This window comes from Populus trichocarpa, chromosome 2 (genome assembly GCF_000002775.5).
Source record: "Populus trichocarpa isolate Nisqually-1 chromosome 2, P.trichocarpa_v4.1, whole genome shotgun sequence".
NCBI classification, from domain to species: domain Eukaryota; kingdom Viridiplantae; phylum Streptophyta; class Magnoliopsida; order Malpighiales; family Salicaceae; genus Populus; species Populus trichocarpa.
The window spans coordinates 7,641,220-7,662,795 of record NC_037286.2 but is presented as its reverse complement, the minus strand read 5'-3'; the positions used below and the strand labels follow the sequence as shown (position 1 = coordinate 7,662,795).

The 21,576-nt window shown below is 34.9% G+C and overlaps 2 protein-coding genes across 6 annotated transcripts; one reads left to right on the top strand and one right to left on the bottom strand.

Moving 5' to 3' along the window:
- The first annotated feature begins 4,303 nt into the window (after nucleotides 1-4,303).
- On the top strand, nucleotides 4,304-5,679 carry LOC7467194 (mitochondrial uncoupling protein 5). Its single transcript, XM_002302299.4, has one exon. It carries the CDS (start codon nucleotides 4,561-4,563, stop codon nucleotides 5,518-5,520), a length of 960 nt encoding a protein of 319 aa, XP_002302335.1. The 5' UTR covers nucleotides 4,304-4,560; the 3' UTR covers nucleotides 5,521-5,679.
- A 1,281-nt stretch (nucleotides 5,680-6,960) lies between these two features.
- Nucleotides 6,961-19,520, bottom strand: LOC7461814 (rho GTPase-activating protein REN1). 5 transcript variants are annotated; one of them, XM_024594089.2, is made up of 24 exons: nucleotides 19,057-19,512; nucleotides 18,896-18,976; nucleotides 18,697-18,733; nucleotides 18,095-18,171; nucleotides 17,851-17,921; nucleotides 17,665-17,743; nucleotides 16,956-17,100; nucleotides 16,380-16,499; nucleotides 15,333-15,410; nucleotides 14,975-15,030; nucleotides 14,800-14,869; nucleotides 13,862-13,946; nucleotides 13,347-13,590; nucleotides 12,391-12,594; nucleotides 11,780-12,091; nucleotides 11,521-11,570; nucleotides 10,121-10,181; nucleotides 9,948-10,031; nucleotides 9,075-9,188; nucleotides 8,826-8,995; nucleotides 8,477-8,540; nucleotides 7,840-7,947; nucleotides 7,499-7,610; nucleotides 6,961-7,468 (listed from the first exon to the last, which is right to left on the bottom strand). In XM_024594089.2, the coding sequence occupies exons 1-24, from the start codon at nucleotides 19,087-19,089 to the stop codon at nucleotides 7,212-7,214; spliced, it is 2,712 nt and encodes a 903-aa protein (XP_024449857.2). In that variant the 5' UTR covers nucleotides 19,090-19,512; the 3' UTR covers nucleotides 6,961-7,211. The 5 variants fall into 5 exon arrangements, with proteins under 5 accessions (XP_024449857.2, XP_002301088.3, XP_024449856.2 ...); XM_024594091.2 differs by having other exon boundaries at nucleotides 7,321-7,468; nucleotides 7,499-7,578; nucleotides 19,057-19,520; XM_002301052.4 differs by having other exon boundaries at nucleotides 6,961-7,610; nucleotides 19,057-19,509.
- Nucleotides 19,521-21,576: the final 2,056 nt, after the last annotated feature.

The window sequence follows — 21,576 nt, the reverse complement described above, 5'->3', positions numbered from 1 at the left end:
AACTTAGTTGTCTGTGCCAAAATGAAAATAGAATTTGTTTTCTTTAATTATAATCTATAATTTTATTTTATAAGAATAATTTTTAATTTACAGTGGGAATACTTTGCATATATGAAACTGCAAAAAAATATATATATATTTGATGATAGAAAAAAAAAGAGCATTATCTAAATTAACAATGCAATGCACGTTACACCTGATGAGTTAGCGTCCATTATTACTTGTCTCCAATTATTTTGGTTCATAGGATAATGGTGTCGATTCCTTGTCCATGGGGTAGGGTGATTTAAGCATGTTTGAGCATGTATGTGATGATTATTTTTAAAATCATTTTTTAAAAAATATATATTTTAAATAGAAAATAAAAAAATAATGATTTGAAATAAAAAAAAAATATTTTTAAAATATAAAAACAAAGTCATGCACTTGTGTTAGATGCTCCACGGACATTTAAATTCATATGCACAAGAAACAAGTTAATCCTAAAGCTGTGTCTGCCACTAAAGCTTTGGCACGTACGCATAAGATTGGAAAATTTTCTCCTGTGTATTAGAATTCATTGGATCCCCTGTGTACGTAGGAGGACATCCATCCACCATCCATGTGACGTGTCAGCGAATTCAATGACTCTGGACCCATCATATCAGTCTGAAGTTTCCATGGAAGATGCTGTGTTGTGGCGGGACAAGAATTCATTATTTTCTTACACGGGATTCATTACCATAATTTCTCAATTTACTGTTGAAATATTCTGTCAATTTACTAATCATTCATGTAACGTCGGTAAGTTTTTTTTGGTAATAAACTTATTAGTAGATTTAGGAACGGAGAATGCATATCAAACAAAAAAAAAAAATTACTCATTTTGATCTGTAAGCATTTTTTATCAGTAACCTTCACATATTGCCGACAAACAATGAGTTTTTTTTTTAATATTATTGTTGGAATAAAATTGTCGGTAATTAAATAGCGGTATAATGATATTTATAATATTTTTTTTAATTTTCTAAAATACATGAAGACTTAATCTATCGGTAAGACCTTCAATAATGTATATTTTAAAAAAATCTACTAAACATAAATAGAAAATAATTAAATTAAAATAAAATCAAATATTTATTGCAATTTTAAAAATTTATAAGTTCAATTACAATTAATCTGGAATGTAGGGGTTGAAGGAGGAGAAGGAGGAGACGGGTCTTCGTCGTGACAGTGGGGCTAATAAGGAAAAACATATGTACCACTTATCTGTGATTTTATTTCCATTACCAATCAATGAAGTTTGGTCATCTCAACACCGAGTCATCCGGTATCAACAGTAAGATGGGTCATCCGAGCTTGAATTCGTTGGTCTTGAATCGCCTCGAACTCTGGAGTTTAAGTGCTTGGAACCAATTGCAAGTATCCAACAATTGAAACACTTTGGGCCATCCACAAGTCATCGGATATAGTATTTGAGATATCATACACTTGATTTCTATTGGGTCTACCGAACAATTCTGTCACCAATCACAAATTTGAATCAAGTTTATGATGGGTCAAAGAATCGTCTATGTATCTTTCTTTTAACCAATTGTTATATGTATCATGAAAAAAGTTAGCAAACTCTAAAAATAATAACTTACAAAAAAACATTTATTGAAACTCGATCATGTCACAAAGTGTTGAGCTCAACATAATATCTTGACTATCCACGAGATATCGCACTTGTTTTTTGACTGTCATCATTTCGCACGTGTGTTTATACGAAAAACTCATCTCATTCGAACCTGATTCGCGTCAAAAAATTGTAACATGCAAGAGAAATATGTTGTTAATTAAATCTATTCATATAAAACAACATATTTTTAAAAAATAGATGTATTAAAAAAATAATCTTACGTGTTTGCCAACTGAAAAAATGACCTATCAAACTGAAAAAATTATTATATATTATAACACTAGGTATCAAATTGTCACAACAACACCCGTCGTGTTTTTTTTTTCTTTGACTCCTCAGTTTCACATTTAGTTCAAATTAATCTAATAGATACGTATAAAAATCACTTTTAATAGCTTTCTATCAATCTAATATTTATTAATATAACACCGACTCCTTAAAATTGATTAAAAATTAAATATTATAAAAAAATCTAATTCCCAAACCTTTCCGAGTAACCCTAATATACATGGAAAAACTCAATTGAAAAGGTAAAGATAGAAAATACACATCTTGAACTGATAAAAAAAAACAAAGATTTTGGCAATGATCTCCCCCCTCCTCTCTCCGTTGATACATGTTCTGATCACCTAATAAAATGGAGCATGCGTTACTAGAAGAATTTTCTTTTTCACTAATATATACTTTATTACTTACAATACCTTTAATTAATTATTTTATTTTATTTATTATTGCCTTTTTTTTGCCTTTCTCAGCCGAAAAAACAAAGTTTTCAACTCAAATAAATAAATAAATAAATGATATTTGTGTTTGGGATCGGTTTTAAAGTTTAGAGATTCGACGAGTTAAAAACCAAACTGAATTTATCAAAACTAAAATAAAGAAACCAAATACTTATCCCGTAACAAATTTGACTACTAGCTCTTGCTTTCTTTTGGGCTCCCAGAACAGTTTTAGTGGGATCCATTAAGAAAAAGCTCATATGATCTCGACATGTGTCATTATCGGGTTTTTTAAGGGCTCAATGGTGGTTCATTAACCTTGACTACCTTGAAAAATACCATTTATTACGCCACTGATTGGTATTGCGTTTTAAATGGGTTGAGGTAAAATTTGATTTTTTTTTATATTTTTAAATTATTTTAATGTGTTAATATGAGAAATAATTTTTAAAAATAAAAAAATATTATTTAAATATATTTTTTTAAAAAAAATACTTTAAAAACAACCATTACACAATAATTAAAACACTTCTAAACAGGAATTTTTTAAATAAAATATACTTTAAAAATAACCACTAAACAATCATTAAAACACTTCTAAACGAGAACAATCTTATGGTTAACACAAGAGATTTTCATCAAAATATCTAGAATCCAAACCTTAGAAAGGGTTTTACTCGATACATGCTGAAAGTCTTATTTGTTTTTGCGTTTTAAAAGTGTTTTTTTAAAAAATTAAAAATATTTTATTTTTTTTCTTGTTTTAAATTAATATTTTTTTAGTATTATTAGATTATTTTGATGTATTAATTTCAAAAATAATTTTTAAAAAATTAAAAAATATTATTTTAATATATTTTTAAATAAAAAATATTTTAAAAAATAAACCCAACTAGCATTCCCAAAATATCAAAATACTCATTAATAAAGCTCCAAGTTGCGATTGCCAACGTCACATCTTATTCGTATCCTTCTCCAGTGCCACCATATGCCACTGCTGCTTTTACAGCTGGCACCACCTATTTATCACTTCCTCGTCGCCATCAACATTTTATAATCATCGTCCATATTATTATTAATCTGTCAAAATAATGAAAAACAATATTTTCCATCCTCAATACCTTTGCCATCTCATGGTGAAAAGAAGAAAGACAAAACGTCAACTCTTTTTTTCACCTTAAGAATAAAACACAAATAACCACAGCCCGAAATTTATGACACAGATCCCATATTGATCGCTGCCAGTGTAATTCATAGCTGAATTTAGACAGTGGTAATGGGCTGTTTAGGCACAATCGTGAATCCTTTTTCTAGGTTGTTGCTGTAAAGGACAGCGGATCGAGAATGTATTTTAAATCGTGTTTTTTTAATATTTTTTATTTAAAATTAATTTTTTGAATATTTTGAATATTTTATATGTTAATGTAAAAAATACATTTTTTAAATATATTTTAAAATAAAAAATAATTTAAAAAATTATCATTTCCAAACTTCCAAACATCTTCTTTTTCAAAAACTATAAACCGTCCTCGTGGTGTAAATACCATAAATAGCATTAAAAAAATAAAGAAATATGAAAGGTGTGCTAGCTCTCTCCTAGAAGGTAGGATGAGAAGGAAAATATGAGTCAAATGACAATAATTGTTTTTTTTTTTAAAAAAAACGAAAAGTCAGGCCAGGGCAGTGAAGAAGCTGAGCTCAGTTCCGCCTCCCCCTCGTAAACCTGGAGTACCATTTGTTCATTTGCGTGCGGGTGTGTTTGGCAATGAGATGGAGTGTGTTTTAAAAAATAAAAATTAATGTTTTGTTTTAAAAAAGAAAAAACAAATAAAAATAGACTTTCCAACCCCACCAAACCGCGTATTCTATTCTTATAGTTCCCACTTCCCATACGCACCATTCCAAGGCCAAAGCATCGAATTTCTTTACAACTTTCCTATTCTCTCCTCCTGCACCACCCTATAAATACTCCTTTACTCTCCTGCCCTAAACCATCCTTTTTTTCTTTCCTATTTTGTTTGCCCTATTTTTATCTGGCATATGTCTCAAAGACGAAACGTCCCCCATTCTTCTTCTTTTGCTTTTAGCCTCCATTCCCATTTCCACATCTCCAGCAACCTGAAACCCAACTGGTAACGGGAAAAACCTTTAATCTATCAAAATAATCAAAATCATATCATGGGTGTGAAGGGTTTTGTTGAGGGAGGTATTGCATCGATTGTTGCTGGGTGCTCCACTCACCCTATGGATCTAATCAAGGTCCGTATGCAGCTCCAAGGCGAAAACTTACCCAACCCACAGGCTCACAATCTCCGCCCTGCCTATGCCCTTAACTCCGCCGCGATCCCTCATAATTCCATCCATGTCCCTCCCCCACCAACGCGTGTGGGTCCAATTTCTGTCGGCGTCCGCATCATCCAGTCAGAAGGCGTCGCCGCTCTCTACTCCGGCGTCTCCGCCACCGTCCTCCGCCAGACTCTCTACTCCACTACCCGTATGGGACTCTACGATGTTTTGAAGCAGAAATGGACCAATCCGGAGACAGGAAACATGCCGTTGTTGAGCAAAATAACCGCTGGTTTGGTCGCCGGAGGGATCGGAGCGGCTGTTGGCAATCCAGCTGACGTGGCAATGGTTAGAATGCAAGCTGACGGGCGTTTACCCGTGTCCCAAAGGCGGAACTATAAAAGCGTGATTGACGCCATCACGAGAATGTCGAAGCAGGAAGGCGTAACTAGCCTGTGGCGCGGGTCATCTCTTACGGTGAACCGCGCGATGATTGTCACAGCATCGCAATTGGCATCGTATGATCAGATAAAGGAAATGATCTTGGAGAATGGAGTGATGGGGGATGGGCTAGGGACTCATGTGACGGCGAGTTTTGCTGCCGGCTTTGTGGCGGCGGTGGCATCGAATCCGGTGGATGTGATTAAGACCAGGGTAATGAATATGAAAGTGGAGCCAGGGCAAGCTGCGCCTTACAGAGGAGCTATTGATTGCGCAATGAAGACCGTGAAAGCTGAAGGGGTTATGTCTCTTTATAAGGGCTTTATACCTACAATTTCAAGGCAGGGTCCTTTTACTGTGGTTTTGTTTGTGACTCTTGAGCAGGTTAGAAAGTTGCTCAAAGAATTCTAGTTAGTTGATGACGATGATGACGACGAAGAAGATACTAAGTTTGGGCTATCGGTATAATTATTAGTGTTATTGCTATTAAGATGATAATAATTAAAAAAAAATTAATGTACCGTTAATCTTTATTAATCTGAGGAGTTTATTGAAAAATGTTTTTCCTAATTTCTCAAGAGTATGATTTGATGCTTGTTGAAAAGGGATATCTTGCCGAATTATTTGTTGGATTATTCAAATTGGGAAGCAAATTAATTCTTGTTCAGAGACAAAATTAACGCGGCTATGAAAAGCTAATTTAGGACTTTTAATGTAATTGGGTTTGGTTAAGGATTGCTTGAGCTGTGCTGTCGTCTTTCTTTGAACATTGAACTGGAAATACCAAAAACAATCTGACGTCGGTCTGAAAGATCTTCAGAGGGATTTGCCTTTAAAATGCTTCCGTCGCCTCCTGCCAATAAAAAGTGGTTGTCGTGTTTTGTGCCTATTGTTATTTGTCAGTAGGATTTGTGGTGAACACGTGGAACCTATAGATCACGCGGACTTTCGGACAAATCGTTTCACCGTCACCGCAGAACGTGGCGTGGTGTTTATTTTAATGAGTGTCTCCTCTTTATCACCCACCCTTTGCTGTCAAAACTCAACTGGTCTTTCCAGGAAGGTCCCCCCATTTTCTGGAAATGACTTGTTCCTTTGTACTGCCACATGGAATTTTGAAGTTGCAAGAAATTTCCAGTTTATGGGGTTTGATTATGTTCTTCCCTATTTCACGAGTTGGTAATGTCTCATCAGTTTCTTACAATTATACTCTATTTACAAAAATTAGCACCCGCGTTTCAGACCATCTTCTATGGCAAAAGCTACTTACAAGATGTTTAACACAGCTATTTTGCTTCTGCTTGTAGAAGCTTTACAAAATGAAGTATTGTTTTGCTTAAAAAAAATTTAAATTAATATTTTTTTATTATTTTTTTATAATTTTAATATGTTGATATAAAAAATAAAAAATTATTTTAATATATTTTTAAATAAAAAATTATTTTAAAAAAACATCACAATCTCGAAAAGAATATAGCTTTTTAAATTGTATAAATATAATTTTTTTAATGTACACTCCAATAAAAAAAATCATTTTAACAACTAATTTAAGAAATAATATATTTTAATATTTTAGCTCTTTTAATAAATATGTAGGATTTGACTCTTCCACTAGAGATTTAAAATCAAAGAAACATATGCTATATATATATTTTTTTAATTTTTAGCTCCTCTTTTGGCTTTCCCAGGTCAACAGCAAAAGGCCCAGTGATTCCAACCATATAAAAAATTACATTTGACAATACAAACGATTAAGACTATCAACTACTGGTAAACATAAAAAAATATATTAATTTTAACCTTTTTTTTTTCTTTCAAAATTTATAAAAACACCAAACTGCCCCTACTGAATCATCTCTGAACCAGCAAAACTCAATAACTAAATTACAGACAGTTCTTACATCAAGGAAATTGTTATTATATGTATACATCATGGACTTATGGCGAAGTCATAACTTTGAGCGTCTCGACAAGGGCATATATCAACCTTGCAGCTCTGTCATCCCGTAAGACTCTCTAATTACTCATCACTAATACCTGTCTCAAACAAATTGTTGAGGACATAAGCTATGTCCCCTCGACACAAAATTATAGTCCATGTATCATCTCGAATTAATCCTTGGAGCCACCAGAGGTTTACCTCTGCCTGCATTATAGGATACATGGCCATCAGATTTTCCTCTTTCCAAACTTCGCAGATGCCGATCTTCTGAATATTGTCCACCATCTAGGTCCTGCAGTGATTGACTATCTGATGTTGTAGATTTTTCAGAATTCTGAAGTGGTTTTCCCTCTTCTTCTCCCAGACATTCCAATCCTTTACCTTTTTCTAGATTTTGAACCGAATATATTTCTGAACCTCGGCCCTTCTCGAGTTTTAGATCTGAACCTCGGCCCTTGTCCATATTCTGGAGTTCATTCGCAATCTGGCTACGCCGCTCCTTCAGAAAGTTGAGCCGGGTTGTCAACCTTGTCAATGCAGAAGTGGTGGAATTCATTCCCTATTGGGCACAGTTGTGGCAAGTGGCATGAATATATCTGATACTGTTTACTTTTATGAAATAAAATGCTTTAGGCCTTGAAATAAGCAATTACTTTCATATGTTCCCACAGAAATCAAAGAATGTTTACTTCCTAGGCATATTTACCCATCCGACCCAGACCCAACACAGACAATAATTTGATTTGGCATAGAGTACCCATGCACAATTAGAAAGCTTAACGGCCTACCTCACTCCTTGCACCAGACCTCTTGGAATTGGTTGAAGAAATGGGTCTGGAGTTGCCACAATGTTTTGAATCCAGCTGCTGGGTTTCAGCTCCATCCATACACGTATCCTGCCATAAGGAACCCTCCATAGTTGACTTAATCCATGTTATCAAAGAGAATAAATTGGAAGAGCTGAAGGTCAACATGTTGATTAGGCATCCTGAGAAGCTCCCACTATAGATTTTCTCACAATCTATTAAATCTCATCCCAATCTTAAAAAAAAAGGTTTCGGCTGCCATACATAACTTAATCAGGATTCTGTAACAGCTGAAGAAATTTGCCATTATAGTTTCAGAAAATTAAGCCAAGAAACAGGGGCAAACTTGGAAAAAAAGAGAGGCATTAATGTAATGGCACGTATCGGTTCCTAGTGGCTTTAAAGGTAAACTCGGTAATTTTATAATTTTGTCTATCTATTCCTAACTTGGAGAGACAAATTGACCTCTACATTTATACATGAGACTAGAAAGAAAGAAGTATAAGAGATGTTCAAGCAAGCAGCATTTTATTGATATTCAAGGGGCTGGGATGGACAGATTTAACGGGCCAAAGTGAAGCTCATAAGATAGGTCTAGCCATCTGCTGCAAGTGCATACCTTGCTTGCAGAACGTCCAAATTGTGAAGAAGCAGTAGCTTCAGCATCCTTCTCTTCACCATTCCTGCAAGAAGGCAATATTAACAACAGCACCACACCCACACCCGCGTACAAGCATGCCTTTCTTTAGTTTCTTTTTATCACATGCACAAATCATTTGCTGTCTGTCCAATCCTCTTCAAAAAAATTTTTAAAAAGAAGAGGAAATGGAAAAGGCTTTTCTTTTAAATGATGGCTTCTTCTATACTTCATCTATCAATTTGAAGCACCAATGAGGCTTTGTATACAAATGTTGGTGGCTAAAATGTCTAAATACTTATCAGATGTGAGGTATGGAAAATAAAATTACCCTTTCGCCTTATGTAATGAAGCATTCATAGGCTGATTGCCCAAACCATGCATAGAACCAGAGCGTTCATCACACTGTTGATTAAGCTGCGCATGTAGATCATCAACCTTCTGCTTCAAATTGGCAACATCTGCCTCTGCTTGAGTTATTTCCTCAAGCTCTGCCTTCATCTGTAGCACGATAATAAAGTTAAGAATTCAATGCAACAATCAAGACCAATTATACTAGTTACAGAAGAGGTGAGCCGACTTTTTCATCAATTGTGACTGGAACTTGCAAGGGTCCCTTGGAAGTGTTAAGTCCTGCTTCCAGAAATTTTCTCTTCTCTCTCTCCTTTTGCAGCTGTTCCTGTAGTCTTGCTACCTGTAAATACAATGAAAGTCCTCAGTTCAAGAACCCCAGAAATCTTTCAATCAATCTAGTATTTGTAGTTTACTGAGTCAGAAACAGCTATGAATTGTAATCTACATGCAATGAAAAATGAATAAAGAAATAGTTGACAAAAATTATGGCATGTATGTGTCATGAACAGACACGAAGTCATAGTTGTAATTAACTGCAACTTTATGACTTTTTACTCCTCCTGTCTGTTGGTGACCCATTTGTGTCATTACCGTTCGTGGTATGCAGCATGGTTCTTAAAAAATAGAGACATAATAGAAAAGTCAAAGCAGCAGCTTCTATTTCCGGATCATTCTTGTGGTCTAAAACGATCTTACATTTATTTGTTAGAGTATATAGACTTTGAATTCACGTCCATGCTGAAAAGTGAACAAAGTTTCCTGGAGGTTCTTTCCTGGGGGTTCAGAGAGTTTCTCCGAGCTATAACCTTTTGCAACATTAAAGAAAAGGCACGGGCATAGTCATCGCATCACAATGTTGTAATAGAAAAAAAATAAAAACCATGCAACAGCGATCATTTTATGGCGATCTTGACATCTCCAATGAAAAGGTTTCAGAAACAGCTTCCTCCTGCAAAACTTCCTAATGCCTTCATATGCTAAAGGACTTGAGTACCCCCCCCCCCCCCAACAGAATCATCTTGAAAGGGGAGGAACAGAGGAAAAAGGAAGAATCAAAATAACAATAGAAAGGATAATAAATTTTCTCCATAGAACATACATCTTGCTGGAGAGCTAGACGATACTCGTGAAACACCTTCGTTTGTTTTTCCAAGTTGGCTTGCAAAATGGCATTACCTTTGACCTATGAAGGAAAATACAGCAGATTATTAAAGTGAAAAAAGAAAGAAATCTCCATATACTGACATCAAGAGGCATTATTTAAGTCCCTACCTCTTCAGAAATTATATTTTGCATCTCAATTTTAGTTGCCTCCAGCTTCTGGATTTCAACACTAAACAGTCAAAAAGTCAGATGATCAGCATGGCTGAAGATAAGAAAGAACAGTCCATGGCACTAAAACTAAGATTTTATGTCACTTCCAAAAGCAAAATGTAACATCACATGCCAGAAGCTATTATGAAAGTTTCTGTATCATTTAATTTAAATAAGATGCATGGATTGTTCTATTAATGGTGCTATATTACAGCCATAATAAAAATCATGGGAGCTAGACATTACAAAGATGTGACGTGCCTTAATATTGTCAACGCATAAAAGTGCAATTTTGCCAAGCATTACCTAGTTGAACCGGCTAAAGAAAAAATTCAAAGAATAAAAGTAGGGTGCCGTGGCACTGTACCACGTGGATTATTTTTACACAAATCACACAACTAAGAACAATGGCACAGGTTCTGATTAGATACAACTGTTTCACCATTGTTTCTTGTGTGTATTTATGTAACAAATATTTGTGCTATAATATCTTTTACCATTTAAGTACAGAAAAAAGAGAAGGAAGAGCTGCATTTAAGCTAGAGAGTATCATAGCAGGGCATTCTAATCTTCACCATATACCAAAATTAGAGTCAGCATAAGAACTGATTGAACAGAGTAGACAAAATCCTCGCCCAATGGTGATGAGGCCACTAACACTAAGAATTCCGAACTCCAATCAATCTTCGAGATGAATGAGGGTAATAAACTGGGATTCAATTTTTCTAGTGCTAGACGGAACTTCTACTTCAAACCCAAAGTTCTCCTAATTACTAACACAGATGAATAGTAAGCCAGTATATCAATTAGAGGTTAGTTCCACATAATTCGTTGACATCAATTTGATCCAGCTAACTTTCTGATTTTGTTCAGATATATCAAAGGGGCCACTGGCTATAAAAAGCCTTACTTTTATACGAGATATTTTTCTAGAACTGAACTTTACATTAATTAGAATTATTTCCTCAGAATTTGGTGATATATTTTTGATCCAGTTGAGATACAATGGTAACTGTACTCTTTTAGCTCAGACTTGCAGAAAGTGACAGCTGGCTGTGGAAAGCCCCGCTCGTGATAGATATTTTTCTACCATGGATATTAAAACACACCCACATACATGGGCATCTAGCCCCTACTACATCATCTAAACTAACAAAGAGTTGTGTCTAACACATTCCGCATTCATCCCTTCTACAAAGAGTAGAACAAATGGAAAAGAAGTCCAACTGCAGTGGTAGTGCTAAGGATGCTGACCACACGTTTGATTAGAGAGAGATGCATGAAGGCTACCAAAAATACATGAGAAAAATGCTTGTGAAAGCAGAAGCATGATTCATTTAGAGGAAATGTATACTTACTCTTCCTCAATAGGGTAATCAATGGATTCCATAGAAAGGTTCTTCTTTGCCTGAATTCGTGCCAAAAGGAAAAAAGAATTTGATTAGAAATGCTTATATTGCACAAAAAAGCATTCTTTGTGATGAGACAACAATTCATGGTGGAAAGTCAAATGCCCTTTCGCAAGAGAAATCATTTAGCCACAAAACATCAAATTTTGGGGAGCATTACTGAAGGAAATGGCAAGCCAACACATAAATTTAGATAACATGCACTCACAGCAGTACGTCCCCAAACAGTTGGACGCTTGCCGCGCACAAGTCCATTTGATATAGTGGTAGTTTTTTTAGCATTTGGGGATGCATTATAATCAGCAATCTTATTCTCCAAACTTGTTTCAGTAGAAACATCAACAGACAGGTCATCTGACTTATCTGGCAGCATTGCCAAACTGTAGTTGCTTTGATCTGGTGTATCAGGCAATGAAGCTTGAACTGGATGTGATGACAACTTTTGTTCAACTTTCAAATCATTGTCTACCTCAGCTTCAGGGTACTTGAAACCAGAACTAAGATCATCACTGCCCTGCATCTTTAATGCACACAGAATAAGAATAGTTCTTGTTCTTAACTTTCAATTCACAAACCAAAAACAATACAAAAGGAAACTAAGTCAATAATGAGTGGAGTCATAGATGACAATACAACAAGATATTCAAATTATAAGGATTCGATGCAGCAAATATGCATCAAGAGCATTGAAAAGATGCCCAGAGTTGCAAATGCAGGAGGTTTATATCCATAGTCTTGCATAAGGTTTGATGATTGCTAGGTTTAAACAAGATCATCACTTTGTATAAAAAAGCAGGTCAGAAAGTCCAATGGATGCACCTCATGGTCAGATGGATCATCTTCGCAAGAGTCACCGCTCTGAGTGCAGGTTCCACTTGATGCATTGTCATTATCAGCGTCTGTATATACATCAGATTCTTCTGTTGCGTCATCTACATAAGACTCATCATCATCAGTTACCTCCTCATCCTCGCTTCCACATTCATCTGAATCAGAGTACAGTCCTGGGGACATGGAACCTTCCTGCAGACGCAAAGCAAATTCAAGCATAAAATAAAAACTCGCAGCAAATGAAGTAAAAAATACAGCATGGGGAAAGAATGGCCAAGACATTCAACTTCAAATGTACATAACCATCAAATAACATTTAACAACAGCCTCTATGACCTATCATTTCTTGTTCTGTTGAGCTATAAAGTTCCCGTATCCCAAGCTTTATGCTATTCTTGTATTTCTTGTTCCTCAAGTAGACAGAATGAAATTCAGGGGTAATTTCTGCTAAAACCAAAGGTCGGGATGATAAAGATTCCAAGGCATCAGTAACTAAAACTGCAAAGCTGTTAAGTGGCCTTTATGCCTTATGGAATATTAATAGTAAATGAAAATACTGTTGAGCTTAACTTTTGTTATCCATCAAATGATTGTTGTTCACTTCGTGTTCATTTTAGGCTCCAAAGTAAACAGAAAGTGTTTCAGACCTAGTTAATATTTAGTTAGTCAGAACCAGTCTACACCTGATTAGGAAGAAAAACTTTCTAATTTAAACACTGGTAAAAGAAAAACTGTTGAGCTTAACTTTTGTTATCCATCAAATGATAGGTGTTCACTTCATATTCATTTTAGGCTCCAAAGTAAACAGAGTGTTTCAAACCTAGTTAATAATTAGTTAGTCAGAACCAATCTACACCTGATTAGGAAGAAAAACTTTCTAATTTATTCATACTCAAGTTACTCAACTTACTCAAGTTAAACAACAACAGAGACGTGCAGCTTACACTGAATATTTTTTCATACTCTTCCAATAATGTTATAACAATGGCTTGTGCATGATTAGCTGCAGCTGCTGCTTTCAGAAGCTGAATGGAACCATCGCCCCCCACATTAAAATTGGATTCAATTTCACAGTCACCGGCTAGAAGAGGACGAAGAAGTAAGGGTGCCATACAAGCAGCCACAGCAGAAGTGCTCATTCGGTTTACAGCTTTGTGAGAAGCTACAGTTTGCATCATTAGAAGAATTCTGAACATAAAAAAGAAAATGAAGCAAACTGATTCAAAATCAATGCAAGAAATGCAGAGCGGAGGAGCAACATCTAGGCCTCAATCCAGAAAGAAAATAGGTAAAGAAAACACAAACGAGATAGTTTGATGCTCCAAATCTACAAGACTAAAAAATGAAGTTCAGTCTACAAATATCATTTATATTTTGTTACATCCTGGAATCCCAATAATTCTTTTCCGGAGTGTCAAATTCCAACATGCATCTCAAAAGTATGAGAGAATTTATCTACCTCTGCAATAATCGACGGTTTGGCTCTGGGAACGTTTCACATACTGCCACCCGCATGGCATTTACCCTACTGCCACGATCAGTTCCTAAACATTATAAAATCATCAATAATGGAAAATCAGATAACTAATAAATTGAATAACACAGACTACTGAAAATTCAATACTATGGTACAAAAGAAAATTATTGAGCAAAATTCCACGGAATAATTCCCACTAAAATTTCAAATTTCATCAGACACGGCATATCTACAGATCCTCAGGATGTCTCAACAAACACCATGGGATTGGGAAGAGACTCAATCTTTGACCCAAGTCAGTAACATAGCCATAAATCCACAAAATTGTTTCTAAAACTTACTGCAGACCAGTTTGTTGATGACAGGCAGTAAATAAATCTTCTACTAGATTTTAAACTACATCTAACCAATCACCATTATTCTCAATGTTTAACATCCAAGCATATAACTCCTTCAGAGGTAGCATAAGGATTCAAATTGCGAGAAAAGCATGACCAGATTAATGAAGTGTAAACGTAAAGGACACTAAATAATCAACACATGCAATGCGCATACCTCAAATATGTACATAAAGAAGATAGCGCTGATAACTAGAAAGAACACAGTTGGAATATATATGCACATGCATTACACGTGTACTGTATTCCATTTAATTCAACCGACAAGTAATGTCACGGTACCTTTTTAAGTCTTCCAAAACTCTCTAAATTTGGTAATGAAAGAAACAATTTTTGTGAACCAAACTGTATCACTGGATGTAAAGATTGTGACTGATAAATTTTATATGAAATAAAATGGTTGGGCATTGAAAAATACATAATGCACTTGACAAGTTTTCAGCATAAATATTGTAAGTAACACATAAGGCAGAACAGGAATAGATGAAGATAATGAAATACATACTCCAGGAACAGACTTACGCCATGCTTCAAGCAGTGCATTGCAGCATGATGTGGGGACTGGAGATGATGGCAACTCTCGGAGGAAATACTGTAATGTTGGGAGACGATATTTATTAAAGAAACATGAAGACAGCTGGCACAATTTGTTATTTGTAGGAATCAATACTAATATTGCATCTGGAAAGAGAAATACCTTGACACAATCAGCAATGACATGTGCATCCTCCTTCGGAGAGAACTCAGTTGTTCCTAAGGCACACCAAAAGCATTAGTTTGAAACTAAAAAAATAAAAACATATTATTTCCATGACATTTCCACGCAACTGGTTTCCTAGCCTATATTGCTTCATTAGTAAAGAGGGTTTTGATTCTTATATTTTCTTGAGCTACTGTTAAATCTTAAATCAATGAAATGTATATCCGAGCTTTAAAGTGTGATTGGGCTGCATTGTGAAACATGAGAAAAGACACAACCCATGGGACCTGCATTTTAAACTAATAAACAAAAAGTACAGGTTTACTGAGGACAAAGGATATCTGAATAAACTTACCCTGCTCATATTCTTTTATTCGATGCTCAACATCATCAACATCTGCAGCTTGCCGCAAGATGCCTTCCACCTTTATTCCTGTTAATCGTTCAGTCAATCAAGTTCAGACAAGTGAGGAAAAACAAAAATATATCATTACATAAGTAACCAATAAAGAAAGAAGTCTTCCAAACTCTAATACTAATGTTAGATTAACAAAGTTTATATAAAGAAGACAATTATTTGTGAAATTCATGAAGGTAAACAGGTCGAGATGAAAAGTGAAACGGATGAATGCATCGATCCTTGTTACAGGGGGGGGAAGAGATATTATATTGGTCTGAGGTAAAAAAACATTTCAAAGTCATAGTAGCCTGTAACACTAGAAGAAAGTAGTCTTTAGTCACTCCCCACTCCACAACTAACAATTCATGAATATTTTTTGAGACAGTTTAAAAGCAGATAACCCAGAAGAAAAGTACTTGCAACTTACAAAGCAGGTTAAATATTTTTTCCATATTTGGTACCACCACCATCAAATGTGATGGGAAAACACTGTTAATAAGAGGACACTAACAAAAATCAGAGCATGAGAGTTGAAAGGGGCAAGTTTCAACCAGCCAGACAGCACAGAACTTCCCTCATTCATTATAGTACTCGTAGCTTATTGAAGGCCCTATTACAGCACTCCACAAGCAAGCATCGGATTAAGTATAGATGATATTCAGACTCTTTATCTACAATTGCAACGGAAAAGGTGCAGACTATGAACTATGGTATAGTACCATATCACATTGAGATCACATCCATATGGTTAATTCACTACTGACAAAACAAACATCTTTAGATCATATTCATATGCAAATTAATTCACTACTGATAACATAAACGATCATATCCTTGTGTACCAGAGAAGGAAAAAAACAAGAACTATGCTGTCCCAGGTATTGCCAGTTTTATCTCTCAACCACGAGATAAAGGAATCCATTGATGAAATAGGAAAAGGAAGTAATCCAGAGATGTGGACAAGGAAAGGCAATAACAAACATAATGGAAAGGGAAACCCACCATGGTCTTCTATAAACCTTAAAGCCTTCTCCAGAAAAGATGGAGATCCATCAACATCTTCTATAGCAAGTAAAATCGGTCTGCCAATGACCAAAGATTTTACAGGATGCTTATCCTTCACTACAGGAAAAAAATGTCAATATCTTAAGGATCTGAAAAATAAAAACAAAGTTTTTAAGTTCAGAATTTCATAAAAAAAAGTCCAGCCCCAAATATTATAAATCTCACATATTTTTGGTCGTCACAAATCATGACGCAAAAAAAGAAAATAAGAACAAACAAGAAGTCACGGAAGAACAAAAAACCTAAAGAAAATGGCATGCAGGCCAGTAATTCTCCTTCTTATAAGAAAAAAAAACAGTTGAAAACTAGGGGCCATGAAATCATCATTAACCCTTTTCCATCTAATCTTCAGTGGTTCCATCATACTGTTGCTGAGGAAAACTGTAATTTCTAAATGCATCGAGGCAACAGCTAGTGATTATGTTTTCTGTGCTATACAAAAATTTAGATGCAAAAACCACACCACATAAGCACAAAGTACACTGATGTCAACCAGAAAGGATGAATACTGACACTGTTCCAAAGAACCATCAGCTCCATCAGCCTGATCATCTCGGAATATACCATTTTGCCCCATCACAAGAGAGGTGCTTGGTGCCTGTGCCAGAGCATTCTCAAGAGCAGTCTTCCATCCATATAAATCTTCAGAAGTTTCAGCCTGTGGCAGCAACACAAAGCAACCACAAAAATGTAATCAAGATTGCAAGAAGAGACAGAAACAAAGCACAAAAATGCACACCCAATTCTCACTGAACCCCATAGGATTTGCAAGTTGAGAATAGCTATGTAGGTTAAATCCATTGTGGAAAAATAAGGATGCATAGGATGAAGAACTAGTGGGATGGATAGAGCTTATGAAAGGCATTAAAATTGCGACCTTGTCACCTTAGAGTCATCTGATAAAGTTACAATTATGACCTGCATAAATGACTGATTGAACTGCTTGTGTTCTTGAGATCAAGTATGGTGAAATAGTTTGATGCGTTCTCATATCAAATAGTGGAAAAAAACTGAATGATTAAATGCAAACGAAGCTAGACACTAAGCTGGAAAGCTTGATCTTTGTTCTTTGCCAAGTTACAACCCAGATCAAGCTCAAGCCAATTGAATACCCTTAGGCTTAACTCTTTTGCAGCCTCAGGAGATTATACGTGAATACATATCAGAAATGCTATCTAAAGCAATGTCAAAAGGGATCACAAAGAAGCAAAAAAAACATCACCTTGAGAGTGAATGCCCGTCCATCACGGCCATCAGGAAAGAGAACAGTCAAGAGCTTTTTATCTGCTCTGACAACCACACTGTGAAGTTCCAAAAGAAACACGAAGTTAGTAAACTACTTCCAGTTGTGAAAAACAATGAGAAGAGTGCGTGATTAACAGTGTCTAACTTGAAAAAGCAAGCCAACCTGCCTGAATTGTTGAGGTCAATACCACCGAGGGTCAGGTTCACTTCACTCCCCTTCTGAGGAATAGCACTCTGATAAAATAAAAATGCTGTGGTGAAGGTTACATGGTAAAAAAACAGTGCACCAATGCTGGAAGGGTGGGGGCTAAACTTCCATAATTATGAGAATTACCACCATTGCCAGTAAAACATATGAGAAGGCAAATTAAAAAGATGCAATAACTACCATATGCAAAACTACTAACCGGATTGCTTCTGAAGAAAACCAGTGATGTTCTTGTTAGAATAAACCACCTTTTCTTCCAGGATGTCCATCCAATTCCTGTACAACACAGGGTTAAAAAATATAACCCCAGAGTGAACAAAGATCCTCAGAAATGCACATTCAAATGCTCACGGTACAGTTGTTCTCAAAAGAAAAGGCTTGGTTTTCTTGATTGGATCCTCAAAAAAGTGACAATGTTACTATCTGTATACATAATATCTGCAGTGTTTAATCAAGCACGTTAAGAAATGCCTCTTTAGTAATATCTGCGGTGTCTAATCAAGTATGTTAGGAAATGCCTCTTTAGATTAAAGAACTCGCACCCCCATCTTCTCTCTCTGTGTATTATCTCTTTCTATGACAGTACAATAGCATAGCAGGATAAAACTACAAAATCGAAATAAAAACCAAAAACAAGCCAGCTCCAACTGGGATGAAACTAAAATCACAAAAAAGAATATCATCATAAACTGTAGTCGATTGAACACAAGTCAACAACATTTTTTGTCTCCGTTCCATGCATATCTTGCTATTTGTAATTAAGCGTGAGAAAATTCGTAAAACCAAAAATATAACACACACCTTTGGATGAAATAAAAAGCGGCCCGCTCTTGAAAATCTGCAACATAGATTATTATACTTGAGAACAAAAGAAGCAACAGACTCCGATCCATGAAGCCAAAACTAAAAATCGATATCATCTAGATAAGCTACCTGATCAGCAATCATTATGATCTTGGTCTTGAGAAAAATAAAAGCGTGGGAAAGGGGGGGAAATTACCACATTGCCACCGTGAAAACGCATATTTTCAAGTTGTCCTGGTGCTGGAGGTGGAGGTGGAGGAGGGGGGCCGCCGTCTCCCTGCATTTACGTCATTATGAATCACGTTGTGAATTAAAAGAAAAGGAAAACAAGAGTAAGAAATCATTTTGCAAATAAACCTTGGAAGATTCCGTGTTTTTGTTGTTAGTCATCACTTGATCGTCCAGGAATCACAAAATCACATAATGTGCCTTGTTTAGATGTTTGAAAAGGTGACGGGAAGACAATGAGGAGCGAGGGAGAGAGAAGCGTGAAGAAGGGAACGGAGGGAGACTTTAGTTTTTTCTTGTCCTTTGTTGCCTCCTGTGGGGTGGGGTGAAGGGGATTTCTTTTTTCCTTCTATTTTCTTCTCTCTCTTTCTCACGATATTTTATTTATTTTTTTACTTTTCTGAAATGTTTAGGGAGGGGGAAGAGATGAAATTCCAACGGAAACCCGCTGGCAAAGCAAAAAAGGAGGAGGTCCAAAAGAGAGCAAGCAGGAGTCTCCCTCCTAATATGCTGCGCTTGTACACGTCACCCCTATTCTTCTTCCTCTTTCTCTTTCATCGAGACGTGGTGGAGGGATATTATTATGGAAAATCGGAAAGGATACCAATACGAGAGATATTCATACATACATACATACATATAAATATACATACATATATATATATATATACATACATATATAGACCCACACACAATAGATTTATTGCCAGTGCTTCAATGCTGGCCGAGCAAATTCTTTTTTGATGTAAAAAAAAATTCAAATCCCGGGTTATTGATTCAAATAATAATTTAAATAATATAAAAAAATATCAATAATAAATAAAATAACAAAAAAAAAATAGATCTAGATCTATCTGGATTATTAAACAATTTAATGTTAACCTGATATAATGCAAACTATAAAAAATAACAAAGCAAAACTAAAAAAAAAACATCAATTTAAAAAAAATCAAACAAATTCAGATGAACCTTCTAAACCAGGTTTTATCTCAAAAACCTATCTCGTTAAATCATGTATTTGGGTTCAATTAAGAAACTTAACTCTAGATCAATTTAATTTTAAATGATGAAGATGTTAAAAAAATATATAAAAAAAAACTCACAAAAACAACAAAAGAATGGTGATAAAATTTTAGAAAAAAAATATAAGAAGGATGAAATTTGAAAAAAAAAACAAACAAGATAAATAACAATTAAAACAATGAATATCAAATTAAAAAGATTAAAAAATTATAGAAATGAAATTGAGAAACATGTGTAATATAGATTATTTATAGATTAAAAAATAATATGGAATGAAATTAAAAAGAAATTAGCCAATGGAATCAAACTGTAAAAAATAAAAAAACAAAACCCAAAAAATAATAAGAAAAATAATTGAAATTAATATTTATAGATTAAACTATTTTCACTTGCTAATTCTTCCAAGACATGTCCATAATAGCTACGTACAAACATCATAGATTATTTCTACACTAGGTTTACACACAACTACACATTCAATCCATCTTTGCGACATATAATTATGAAACTCCCAGCACCATATCCACTCACCTGTTAGTCCTACACACATCCATATTAGTTCATAACATCATAGATTAATTTTACACTAAGTTTACACCCAACTACACATTCAATCCATTTTTTAACACAAATTTCACAATTTTCCATCCCTAATAAAGATGTAATGTGAGTGTGAATTTTCTTTCAGGATAATAACACGTGTGTGAGTGTGAATTTTCAGTCATGTGATATGAGCAGGGGTAAGTAAAAAAACCGAAAAATAGAGAAAACCGGAAAAAAATAACCAAAAAAATCGAACCGAAACCGGTCGGTTTGAACCGGTTTCAGTTTTTTTTTTTAAAAAAATTGATTTGGTTACTTTTTTTTTTTATAAAAACCGAATTGAACCGAAAATAATCACCTCTAGATATGAATCTGAACTACGTGGGTTTTTCCTTCTTACTTTTTCTTGAATGTGACTCTCTAGTTAGTAGTTTCTTGGTAGGAAAATTACCATTGATTTTTAACATGTCGCTCATTCCTTCTTCTTCTTCTTCCTCCAGGTTTACCTAATGATTCTCGCAGCATGTTGAATTGGTCGGTGCCATGGACATGCTTTGCACCGCACAAATCGTGTCTATAAAGCAATTTCTCTGTCTCTCGTATATCATGTCGTCCATTATGCATCTTCACTTTGTTTTTTCTAGGATTATTATGCGTGTATACAGTTGTTTGGTGATGGATTGATCATCGTCCCGTATCAAGGGCAGAGACTTCTTTGTGGGGTTACGGACTGGAGGTAAAGATCACTCGGTTTTTTTATCATTTTGCAATTGATTATTTTCTTTTAATTAGCGCTTGCCATTGATTGAATGGAACACGGGATTTATAGAAAGGTTTGACTTAAAACCTAGTTTGTTTTTTTGGTTTTAAAAGTTTTTTTAAAAAATTTAATTTAATTTTATTTATTTTAAATTAATATTTTTTAATATTTTTTTATCGTTTTGATACAGGGATATAAAAATAATTTTTTAAAAATATATATATTATTTTAATATTTATTTTCCATAAACACCCCTTTATAAATGCACTTGTGTTTTTTTACGGGACAGTGATTTTTTTCGATCCGAGAAAAAGAAGGGAAAC